This window comes from Motacilla alba, chromosome 5 (assembly GCF_015832195.1).
Source record: "Motacilla alba alba isolate MOTALB_02 chromosome 5, Motacilla_alba_V1.0_pri, whole genome shotgun sequence".
Taxonomy (NCBI): domain Eukaryota; kingdom Metazoa; phylum Chordata; class Aves; order Passeriformes; family Motacillidae; genus Motacilla; species Motacilla alba.
The window spans coordinates 41,989,022-42,002,339 of NC_052020.1; the positions used below are offsets into that span (position 1 = coordinate 41,989,022).

The window sequence follows — 13,318 nt, forward strand, 5'->3', positions numbered from 1 at the left end:
TATTCACTGAATGCATTCCAACATATGTCAAAGTTCATTCCCAAAGACCATGACTAAAACAAAACACAATCTTATTTTTTATTTCTTATCTGCTTGATTTTCTGAATGTGCCAACATTCCTTATCATTCTACATCCAGAACCTACATGAGAAAAAAAGTCACTAATGACTCAAAAATGCACAGAAGGAAAAGGAAAGAAACCAACCATTCTGCTCTGCTCCTTCACCTTTCATGAAAATAAACAAATCTAAGCTAGCTATAATATCTATGCCTCTTTGAATTAGTATTTGCATTAAGAACGGAATATTAAAAGTATAAAAAGCATCGAAAAGAAATAAAATACTCTCTAACACAATAAGCTTCTGCTGTGTTGCCACAATTGTATGCTAGCATGAGATTTCCCAAGAGGTAATATTATTTCCCCCATCCTACCATCCCTTTTGACAATCCACAAAATCAGAGAAGCAAATATTCTCTTAAGTTAACTATTAATGCAAGCTAATAGAAGTCTCTATCTGCCTTTACCTTCAAAAGTTGAGACCACAGGATCTCATGCTAAAAACCTTCTCTGATCTTTTTCAATTTAGAGATAAAAGATTATTTTGATGTAAAAAGAGTGTCTTCCCAATATTAGGTAAGGTTGGAGCTAATACACAACAGACTACAGAAGCCCATGTACATTCATATAAACACATTTTCTTAATAATAGATATTATACAACTAAAATGTCAACATAGAAAAAACACATTTTTGAATTTTCATTTCAAGTACTTTTTCCTAGTCTGACAAGTTGAGCTTTCAAACCACCCAGATAGTTTAGCAAGCTAAAGAAATGTCAGATTTAACATTTTTCTAACTCTATACTATAAAAGAAAACCCCCAAAACCCAAAAATCCTCCACCACAACATAATTTAGAATTCTTTTACTATGCTTACATTGCATATCTACTTTAAATTGCCTCTAAATTATTCATTGCTGCACTGCATCTTGAAGAAAAATATGAAGAAAACTAGAAGTAGCTGATAAAACATTTGTTAGTTACCTATATTAGACATCAGGCAAGCAACAGGATTTATATTTCTAGTCCTAAATAATATTAGCAAATCTTTGGAGGGATACAGTTCATGATCCAGCCAAAGCATTTTTGTCTTCCTTCATTCATAAGGAAACCATGTACTATGGCACAACTGGGTGTATTCTTTAATACATACATACATGCTGGGGTTTTTTAGGTTTACCATCTATTTCTATAATCTATCATTTATTTTAGGTATTTATCAGCAGAGAAAAAAATCATGGTTAAAATCAGTTAATTTTACCTTTTTCTCCAGTTCTTGTTTTACAAACTCACATTTCCGTTTTAATTTTATATTTTCTTCCTCATTTTGGGTTAATTCTTCTGTCAATTTATCACACTCAACTTTTATTTTTTCCAGTTGTCGACACTGAGCCTTGACTATGTTTTTCTCGTCTAGAAGTTCCATCTGAGGGTAAAGGGGAAAAAGATTACAAAGTCACTTTATGGGTTATTTTAAAACACACCCAAACTCTAAAGTTTTGTATCAGAGGAACACTGTTGCCAAATGATAAATGTAAAAAAATCTATTAGGTTCTACTAAGTACAATTTCTTATCTGAACATAGAAAACATGCATCACAGAGCTGCAGAACCATACAGTATTTTAAAAGCAGAAAATAGAAGTCTCAGGTTCTTCATTTCAGCTCTGCTACACTCATCAGCTTACATCATCCTGAGAAGCCTAGTATTTATGCAGCTTTTCCATTACTAAAATAATTTGGAATCAGAAAGTCTAAAACTCATTTTATTTCAGGAACCAATGCTAAATTTATATCTGTAAGGAAACAACAGCAAAGATTAGTAATTTTAAGTTCTAGATTTGTGAGGGTTTAGCACTATTATTTTGTATGATTAATGCTATTGATGAAACTTTGCAGAGAAAAATGAAGAAAACATGTAAGGATCTATAAAGCCCCAAAAGAATGAGTAAATAATGTATATTTGCTTCCAGTGAAAAAAACAATTGACTGAAAATGAAAGATTTGAGAAATGCTCTACAATATCTAGAAAATTTTAAAAAATACAACAAACAAGCAAATTAACACAAACATTCCTCAAACCCAGTTTCATATTAGATGAAGTGTGGGATGCAGTTAAACACAAAAATAATCTTGCAAAGTATATTTCTTTCTGAAGAAAAGAAAAAATTCTATTTCCCAGTTACACTATAAATATAACTTCTATGAGGAAGAAGGGTAAGAAGAGAGGTTTTATGAATTAATTTAGACACTAGATCTAGACACTAATTTAGACTCTAAAAGGATTACAAAACCTCTTCCAAAGGACAATTTGAGAAAGAACTTTGGCATCCACAGTCTACAAAGACTTAAGACCACAAAGACATGCCTGCAATGCCCCAAACATTTTCTGTGAATATGTTTATAGAAATCAACTTTTCAGTTCCTACTAAAGGTAATTGCATTATAATATCTATGCAGATGGAGACAATCCAAGAAAAAAATCCCTCACCTATATCACGCCTGAAACACAGAAGAGAAAGTTAATACTTAATAATTTCCAGTATGGACAAAATAGATATGACTATAATTTAATTGATCTTTATTGAACCCAATTTCAACATTTAATAATATTCAGGAAAAAATGGATGGCACAATTGGAAAATGTATATAAAATAATTTAAAAAGAAATATACACATACACACAATTTTATATGTATAGATACATATCTCTATATAAGTTTGGATTAAGAATTAATACTTCAAATACTTCCATACTGTCAGACAGCAGGAAATTTTGTATGCCATCATTCTAAGAAAACAAGCGTGTTTTTAAAGCAAATGAGGGTATGTTTTAAAACGAGGCGACAGATCCAGAGTTTCTGAGCAAAAAGCCAAATGAGGATCACTAAGCAAACCACTTGAATTCCTAGGCCTAGTGTATCAATCCTCTTAAATACCAAATAAGACATCACAGAGGCATTGGTTGGGAATCACTTAGGATGATCTAGCAGAAATCAAATTAAAAGTATAAACATCAGAATCTCAGTAATGAAACAGTAAGATCCTTCTAAACACTGGTATCTCAAAAAACTATGTTCTCCTCCAGTTCTCTTGCATCATACAATATTTTTATGGTAACTTCCCTATTACCCAAAAAAAAAATCCTTAACTACTTAGTATTTTTTTCAATCCAGTGCTGCACTACAGAAAAGCAGGGAAAAGTGGGGCAGAAAGTACCATACAGAGGAGGCAAGAGAGGAAAGAACAACTAAAATCCAAAGTCACTTCTTTTTACAACCTATGCAGAAAGTTAGTTCTCTAAACACAGGACTCTCTACTCTTGATCTCCTGGAAGTAACTCATAAATGCACCCTCTTTAAGTTTAAGGCTTTGGATTCTACAAATATATTAAATTTCCCTTCACTCCTCAAGTCTCTCTCAACCAACCTTTATTTTTAAAGCTTTAACTATCTTTGGACAGGATATGCATATTCCTTTCCAAAAACAGTTACAAAGGTTGGACACAGTTGAGGCATAAATAAGGTCAATTATTACTGTAACGGTAAAAGACAGCTGGTTGCCAGACACAAAATCTTAGCTGCTTGAAAAAAAAAAAAAAAAAAAGGTTAAAAAACCCCAACTTTTTCTGCAGGATTTCCCTAAACACTACTCTAACAACAAAATACTTAAAAAGGGGGAAAAAAAGATAAAATATATTTTAAGTTTACCTTACTTTGGAAGAAAAGTATGTCCATAAAATTGAAATCCAAATGCAATGTAATGATGAGTTCAGACAAAAAGTAACCAAATCACCTGCAGGATGACATGTTCTCATCAGATCTTCCTAGAGATGCATATGATTTTCTATTTTGTTTCATTTACATTCTCTTAATCAAGAGAATCTTGTGCATTATCATTTTGTATACTTCTAAAAAAATTGCCTACCCTAATATCTTAGAAAATTCATCTCCCTCAAACCTTCTGCTCTTAAAAATATATGTCATTTTAGTATTCTGGGGAAGTTATGGAACTGTAAATGAAATATGGAAGTGAATTTTTTAGTATTCTGTTTAGGTTCAACAATCAGTAAAAATAAAAAGGTCCTAACTGTAGGATTTGCTGTTTCATGGAAAAACACAGTTACGACCAACTTATTTTTTTCTTATTAGCATCCAGAATACACTTTCCTTCTTTCCACTTGATATCAAATGTACACTCTTAATTTCAATGTCACTGCCAAAGAAAAAACCACTTTTGGACAGACCACTTAAATAATGATATACACACTAAAAATTAGGTCTCCAATGTTAAGCACTGCTGTCAAAATATTTGATTTTAATGATCCTTCTACCAAAAACCACCTAGGGTTTTTTTATTACTTTCTTCACTTAAAGGTTTCTATGTTACCAATTGCTTAAGAATTATTATCAAGCCATGAATGATACTTTACATAACTAAACACTAGTCCCAACACACATCCCTGAGGGACACCACTCATCACTGCTGTACATCAGAACTTCATCTGGACTCTGAGCCACTGACCACAAGCCTCTGAATGTGACCATACAGCCAATTTATTATCTATCTAACAGTCCGTCCATTAAATCCATCTCTCTCCAATTTAGAGAGAAGGATGTTGTGGGGCACTGTGTCAAAAACTTTACAGAAGGCCAGATAAATGACAACTGTAGCCCTTCCCTTGTCCCCTGATGTAGTCACTCCATCAGAGAAGGCCACTGGGTACGTCAGACAGGACTTGCCCTTGGTGAAGCTGTGCTGACTCTCAAATCATCTCCCTGTCCTCCTTGTGACTTAGCGTAGCTTCTAAAAGGTTTTGTTCCATGATCTTCCCACGAAAAGAGAGAAGGCTGACAGGTGAATAGCTCCCACAGTCCCCCTTTCTACCCTTTTAAAAGATAGCGTCCTGGGCTGACTGTATGGTACAATGCTCCCCCCTTTCCAGTTGCTTGGGACTTCACCTACCTGCCATATTAAAACATTACAGCATCATATATTTCTTTTTATTTCGATCATATCTATTTTACTATTTCTGATCTAAGATTTTGACCTAAAACTGGTACTATAACACTTTTACCCTGAACTTTAAACTTTTACAATGGCTTGCAATAACATGTCTGTTAAGTGCTTTAAAGCCCATGCTTTATTACCTTCATCATTCAATGGCAGGGGCTGTGTGTGGGTGTGTGGGATGAGGGGGAAAGTCTGACATTGGAATTCTTCACAATAAGTACCTTTAGCATTCTAATCTGAGCCTCTGCATCATCTTTTTCTTGTTTAAGGAGTTTCGTGAGTTCTTGCACATTTTGTTCATGTTTGATTTTCACATTTTGTAACTCTGATCTAAGATCTGCCAACTCCTGTTGGTGAATTTCTCTTTCCATCTTCAGCTGCCTGTTAGCTGAAATCATCTCTTCATGACTAGATTCCTGCTGTTTCTGGAGGTCTGAGAGGCTCTTAAGTAATTCCTTTTTGGCTTTCTCCTCTTCTGCAATTCTGTTTGTTAGTTCCACACGTACGGTGCTTAAATGTTTTACATCTGCTTGCATTTCTAGGAGTCGTTCTTGGTCTTTTTTATGAAACAAGTTAATAGTTGCGAGTTCTGTCTTCAAGTGCTCCTTCTCGGCTTGCATTTGATTTTGTAGAAAGACTTGCTTTTTCAATTCATTCTCCAATTTTTTTACAGTACCTTGAACTTCTTTGATCTCTTCTTCAACAGATACCTGGTGTGACTCCATTTCATTCAGTTTTACCTCTTTACAGTGGAGGAGTTCTTCCTGCTGGGCTCTCTTTGTAAGCACATCATTCAGCTCTTTCCGCAGGTTTTCCATTTGGTTTATAGCTGACAGAAGCTGACTTTTGAGATCATCTTTTTCTTTAAGGGCCTAGGAAAGAAAAAAAATCCATTCTAATCTGAATTAAAGACAATTGCTGGAAGGATGTCCTTAGACATCAGGGATGTCTATGGAACAATTAACATGTACGCAAAAATACAGAATTTTTGCTTGCTATGAACTCAGTTCAAACGTACTCAATGTTTCTTTAAATTTACAGACAGATCATGTGCAATCTCAAACTTGGACTTGTCCTTAAATTATATAGCCTTCTAAATAGGGATAGTTCTGGTTAATTCTCTGCTTCTCATACTTTCCCTTTGCAGACTGAGAAGTGTTTCCTTATTAGTTCCTCCAAATAGGAAGACAGAGAAAATGAGGTAATAGAGTAATGCAGCAGCATACAGGGATGACTACTGGGCATATACGCTGTGCCTACAGTCCATTCCATATGCTGACTTATTTTGTTTATTTTCTAAAATATTACATAGAAAGTATACCAACTTTAACTTATTTTTGAAATTATGCCCAGTAGATGAATTAGTAGCAGTTAAAGGCTCGGTTCACTTATGCATCAAAGCCAAGAAATAAAGACACCATCTCCCAAATAGAAATCAATCAAATGTAATAAAATAATAAAATTTCCAGTGTTTTCCTAGGATCTTCAGGGCTTGGGTGTTTTTTCCAACATTGATATATTTAATGTTCAAATTACCACAGAATCACAGAATGTGTAAGCTTGAAAGGACCGCAGTGGATCATCTGGTCCAACCTCCCTGCTCAAGCAGACTTATCCTAGAACACAGACATAGGATGGCATCCAGATGATTCTTGAATATCTTCAGTGAGGGAGACTATGAAAACCATCTGGGCAATCTGTTCCTATATATCAGATTCTTTAAACTGACTTAATAAATTTTATACTAAATTTTAATGAGCATTTTCACTAATTCCACAAGCAGTGCACATCTCCTATGGATATAGCAAAATTACTTGAAACAATCCAGAACAAAAAGGTAATCAGGGTTAAAAGTGTGCAGTTAAAAATAATAAAACAATTTGCAATTACATCAAGAATAAACAACACAAAGCAAAATACAAATGTAATAAATTGAGGACACGGACTGATGACCACCATGGGTTTTTCCAGAAAAAAAACCTACCAGATAAAAAGACCCTCCTAAACCTATCTTGTAATTCTTCTGGAAGGATTTGGCTTAAAAAAACCCAAAACACCATCAAAAAACAAACATAAACAAAACTCCAGTAAAATTTCAAACTACAAGCCATAAGTTACTTACTCTGAGCATGTTTTCTACCTTATATACTTTAAAGAATATACGTTTCAAAAGATGTCAGAAACTCCACTGTCAAACAATATTAAGGACAACCACATGGGCAAAACTTCAACCAAATTATCCCAGTAACTCCAAAAGAATGAAACCTAAACAATCTTTCTATAGCAGATCCATTGTCTGCCAATATTTCAAAAATCTCAAAATTGCAAACTATGATTGCAACCCAATTTTGAAAATTTTCCGTCAACCCTTTGAAGTCTTCTAACAGAAATAAAATACAAACTATCATTTCTTCCTTTATTGTTTTTACAGATATTTGTCTCAGATGTTAATTGTCTGTATTTCAAAGCCAGTTAAATTATGTTCATCTAGTTACCTCAAGTTTATACTAAATGCTGCATCTAGACTGATTATATCCCTATAAGTAAAGTGTTTCCCACTTTATATTGAGAACTTGAAACATTGTTTTGTACTTTTTTCTCCTTCACAATGACATACAGTTTATTTGATCTTCCATATCTTAAAATAAAGAAACTTTCTTCACCAGTGACAATCACCTCAAACTTGTTGGCAGGATGGTCACAACTTCAAAAGTAATAACAAATACTGACAGCATTTCTTAAATGGAGCTTAAGCCAAAGTTTAACCACTGCATTTAGCATGTGAATATACTTGCCACATAAAAAGAGGTAAAATCCATATCAAGGAATCTTACATAACAAAGAAAATTTCAATGTGGACAATGTTATCAAGTGCCCCTACATAGACCAGCCTATGTGTTTACATGAATAGTGATTCCAGAACCTTTCTAGGAGCCACTGCTTCTTATTCACAATTTGTCTCTACTTTTTGCTTCTTATTTGTCCATTTGATAGACACGCATAATTTTGAAATGATTCAGGTTTTCTTCATCTCCTTACAACCTCTATTTTCTTAGGCAAGAGTGACCAACTTCTTAAATCTTGGAGAATCTTACTTTCCCAGGCAAGCGCTAGGGCTAACAAATACAAGACTACTATAGGATGAATTGCTGGAGCAGGGAAAGAGGAAATAATAATAAAAAGTAAGGAATATGATAGGCAATGGGAGAGAAATAGCAACACCAGGAATCAAAGTTTAGAGTTGCTAGAGTTTATTAATTTCATCTCAGTAATAGCCCCAATTGTGACCTCTCACGTGCTTTGACCATGCTTGCATTCATGTAGCAATCTCAGAACATATTATTGGATCAGAAACAACACAGGATTAATAGACATCCCATACCGCATCCTATTTAGCCCTTCAAAACCCCAGTCTTTGAGCAAGACAAAGCAGAGGATGGAGCCATCTCAAGCCCATCACATTCAGTAACTTAAACTGGATGGATGCCATGAGAAAATACGTGAAAAGAGGGCACAGCACTGTAAAACAAAAGCCATACAATATGATAGACTGCACCAGCAGAGCATGTAAGTTAAGATAAAAGCTCACAGCACAGAGTTAAGCACTATATTAGCTACTATAGAAACAAGCAACTTTTGACCCAGCCACTGGAAAATACAGATCCACAGACTCACTGCCAACAGAATGGTGGTTTCTGCTATTATTCTGATACAGGATGATAAACATTAGCATTGATGTGAGTGCTTGTCTTTAAAACAGTGTCAGCAGCTGAACAAATAAAGGAATTCTTCTAAGTCAAAAACCAAAAAACCTATGTTTTTTCCTGAGAAACTTTAGAGGAGGAAAAAGAGAGGAATAAGTGGTCTGTCATACTGAACAAAGATAAATGAAAAACCCAGAAATGTTACACAATTAATTTTCAAAAAGTTCTGAAAAATTATACAGAAGAGGTCCAGAACTTAAAGCGGAAAGCAGTTTAAGTCACAGTTTGCATATAAACTCCTTCTCTTCATTTTTAAAACAAAGGGAAAGGGTACCAAAAAAAGTCAACGACTGTTACCTGACTATTCTTGTCCATCAGTTCGCTTATGGTTTGATTTTGCTTTTCTACCTCACGATCCAGTTTCTTGCACTTCAATTTCCATTGGCGGATGGTTTCCTGGGCTCTCACCTTCAAATCTTCTCTTTTTTTCTCACTCTCCAGCCTGAGTGACTCTGAGTGCTTGAATTCAGTGAGATACCGTTCTGCTTCCTTGGTACTCTCTTCAACCTGTTGAGCTAACTCAGCAGACTGGAGTTCCGTTTGTCTACGTCCACTCTCACAAGCCTTGTAGCAATTCTGTATCTCCTTTAGCTGGTCAAGCATTTTTTCCTGCTGCTTCTCCCTGTTTTCCAGGTCAGATGTTAACACCTGGAATCATCATAGCAAAATACAAATATTCTCTAAAGATATGCAGTATGAAACTTTATTAAACAACATACAGCATCATTAAATCACATTTTTATTAAATATGAACAGCATAAAAGATCTTATTGACTATCAAGGAAAGGCCCAGACAATCTCTCCCTCTGCAATGGTAAAGAATTCCAACACAAGACATAAAATACATAGTACTCAATTCTTTTTGCATTTGTTCCTCCTCTGTTTGTTCTTGTTATTTTTCTGTATTGTAAGTTTGAGATCAACCATTGGCCATATATTATACACTACACAAATAAGAAATAAACCAAATAGTAAGATATAAGGAGATTAATGTAAACAGATGAGAGGAAAAGGAGAACTGGAAAGGACAAAACAGCATTCACCACAACCACTGGAATTTATAGTTTAGAAGCTAATTGTTATCCAGTTTTATGCTGGTTGCCTTTATGAAAGCAATGTGCTAAATAAAGATATATTTGATAGCACTGAATACAAAGAGAATACAGCAGCTTGATAAATGCTTCTAGAACAAAGTGCAAAGATGTTTGAAAATGCAGGAGGCATATATAAGCCTTTCAAAAATGAATTCAATTGAAAACACCTTTTAAAAATAAGATGCTGCATTTCTCAAATCATATTTCTCTGAACAGTCTCATAAGAAACTCAGGAATAATAGTGTCCATACACCTTCAGGAAGGACACGCTCAGAAATCAGTTTTTGAAAGTACACTAGCAAATTGTATTTTACTGAAATCATCAAGTAGAAATTCACATTAGTATTCTGCATTTTGGGCAGAAAGCATTTAGACTGCTTTCATACCATTCAGCCTTTTCATTAATGAACGATAAATTTTATAGGCCTGATCTATAGCCAGTCAAACATATTATCAAGCCTCAGGGGACTGAAATACTTTAAAGAGGATTAGATTTCAGAATGACTGAAAAAAAACCGGCAGATGTAGCCTGAAATAAACAGACTGCGATTCAGAATGGACAAGGGAAAAGTATTTTTATCTGTGAAAGAATAGGCAACTTTACAGATGGATATAGAATGACTATTTAGACAAAGATACTTCCACAAGGCTGGGGCAAAGAGGGAGACTTGGATTTGTTGGTAAGGGATCTCTCCTTGTCAGTTTGATAGTTTTGGGGGCTTTTTTCTTCATCCAGTCCAGGCCAACACCTCCTGAGAGACAGTAAATTGGACCAATCTCTTTGAGATAGCATTTGCTGTGCTAAAAAGATAACCAAAACAAGCTCATAAGCTACAACTAGCAAAATTTTAATCAAAACAAACCTAATTTCCAATGAAAACAGATTACAATACTTCTTTAAAGACAAAAATTTAAATTGAGTATAGCAGAAGTTAAAAATAGACCATAAAATACAATCATATATTACATTTACCATTCTACAGATTTTCTAAAAAGGGTCATCATTTTTTCTGTCATGTGATAACACATGCTATTATTACTTCCTATTTCATGTCTTTCTGGAGACACCATAGAGGATGTCAGACTAAATTGATGTAGTACTCAATGCTGCAACATTAAAACATAGTTCTCTATATATAATTTCCCCAGAGTACATACTTCATTAACAAAACTACTGCTCCCACAAACTTTTTAATGAAATATAAGTCTAATCTTAAGCACATAAAATAATGTTCAATTAACTGTAAACATTTCTCTTATCATGTAGAAGTAAATCAACCTCCAATTTATTGATTTACAGTATAATAAAAAAGAGAGACATTTGTTTTAGATATTTACCTTGATGCAACTAATTTATCAACACGAACTATTTGCATGAGGAAAATTGGATTTTGACATGGATGTACCAATATAAAGTGACTTTTTATGTTTTATTTTTACAATATGGGTAAATAAGATAAACCTTAGCAAAGAGCTTGCACTTTGCTTAAAAGAGTGCTAGCACAGACCCAACAGTTGAAATCAGATAGAAAACAGCATCATAGCAAGTCAACATTTCCTGAAGCCGACTCTGTAAAGCAAGAGGCTAGAGAAAGTATCTCCACACTCTGTTTCTATATCAAACAGGAGTCCCAAATGGACTGATCTGTACTTTTGCATTCCCAGTTACGTACAATAAATGTGCATCTCTGTGTTAACATGGGTGCATTTGCCAAAATTCTTTCTGATCTATAAGGGCTTGCACTACTGGCATTTAATTGGCTAACAGCTTCAGTTGTAGAAGAAAAAGTAAATTTTAGTGAGAATATGAACCAATATTTATAAAACTGAAAGATTTATATTACTGAAGAATTCTAACTTTGATTAAACATATCAGTAATTTTCCCTCAGAAAAACTGAAATATTTTAACAAACTGACTGCTGTACTGGACAATACTAGAAGCATACTAACACCAAATCCAAATGAAAAGTAATTAGTAAATCAAACAAGTTCCCAGGCTAAAAGAGTCTAAAAGACTCTAAAGAGTCTAAAAGCACTTATGGAGAAAGTAGGGTATTGCATCTTTGTAATTTGTGTACTTTGATTACTTCTTAGTCATAATATTTAAATCTTAATAGTTAGCCCCAACAGCCCAGTATCTATCTGGCTTCACGCAGAAAAATCTATTTAAGATAGTTGTAAACATATGGAAGATCTCACAACCACTCTTTTACGTAAACTAGAGTAGCTGAAATAAACATTACAGTTAAAAACTAATTTAAGATTGAACTCACTTCTAAATATGAGCTTAAGAATATGTTTTAACCTTTTTCATCCTCTCCATTTGACATCACACTGTGATTTTATGGCAACTGTTGGAGGCTTGAGTGGAGCACACACTCAAGTTGTCGCAAACAATGACATTTTAATAAATCAAAAGAAATTTCTAGTATCACATGTACATCAGAGGCAAGTTAGATTCTCCCCACCAAACAAAGACAAATCACACCCAAGTCAAACATGACTGGTCACTTCCAACTGGGAATCAGACTATCTGATAGGAGCAGCTGTTAGAACAGGCTTGACAAAATGCTTTGTTAGTACACAAGTTTAGAAATTCACATCCTTGCATTCCTTGATGTCTCATTAAAAGAAAAACACACTAGCTATTTTCCTGTTACTGCCCCTGTAGGAGAAAAGCAGTGGGAAGCAGATAAGAAGTACAAAGTATTTTCTGTTGAGAAAATGAGGGAAGTCAAAGATTTCTAACTCAGAGAAATGACAATGACCCCAGCTGAGCACTATTGCATGAGTATTTTCAGGGCAGGAAATTAGTATTATAAAATCATTCTGACTCTCAAGAAAGCATGTTCTACAAGCAGAAGTTTAAAATAATTGGTTTTATGTGGGTTCTTACCCCATTAATTCCTGTCACCAAAATAATTAGTTTCTCAGGCACAACAAAACAAAAACCCAGAATGTTTTCAGTTAGTCATGGGTTTTATTGACCAGCTAGAATACAAATGCTGATGGACACCAGGAAATGAGTTCTGCTCATCTTACCCTCTTACAGAAACATTTTAGGTCTTTTTAAACCTATTCAATGACCGAATTTCATAAAGCATGTAGGAACTTATTTTGAGACGGCCATTTTTTTCCAAATGTAATGTGATGTATTAGTTTGATTTAAATCAGCAGAGAAGCTGACAAGGTAAAGGAGCAAGAGAAGTAAACTGAAGAGTATAGTCCTGTAAATCTACGAAGACAAAAAAATAAATTCCTTTGAATTTCCAAAGTGATGCAATATCACTTCATAGATAAGTACTTTCATTAGGAAAATACATACGAAATCTCTTGCTTACAGAATGCCAAAATACAATCTGAACAAAAAGTGAAGTCCTTGACTACTG

The 13,318-nt window shown here is 34.3% G+C and overlaps 1 protein-coding gene across 3 annotated transcripts in view; it reads right to left on the minus strand.

The window, feature by feature from the left end:
- Nucleotides 1–13,318, minus strand: part of CEP128 (centrosomal protein 128) — a 102,799-nt gene that overhangs the window by 58,696 nt on the left and 30,785 nt on the right. For all 3 annotated transcript variants that reach the window (XR_005257074.1, XM_038138131.1, XM_038138130.1), the window contains exons 14-16: nt 9,132–9,482; nt 5,292–5,942; nt 1,321–1,485 (exon numbers count right to left, since the gene is read on the minus strand). Coding sequence is in view for 2 of the 3 variants with exons in the window: in XM_038138131.1 (XP_037994059.1) it covers nt 1,321–1,485; nt 5,292–5,942; nt 9,132–9,482 (1,167 nt within the window). In the remaining variant the exon portion in view is untranslated. The remainder of the gene's footprint in view (nt 1–1,320; nt 1,486–5,291; nt 5,943–9,131; nt 9,483–13,318) is intronic.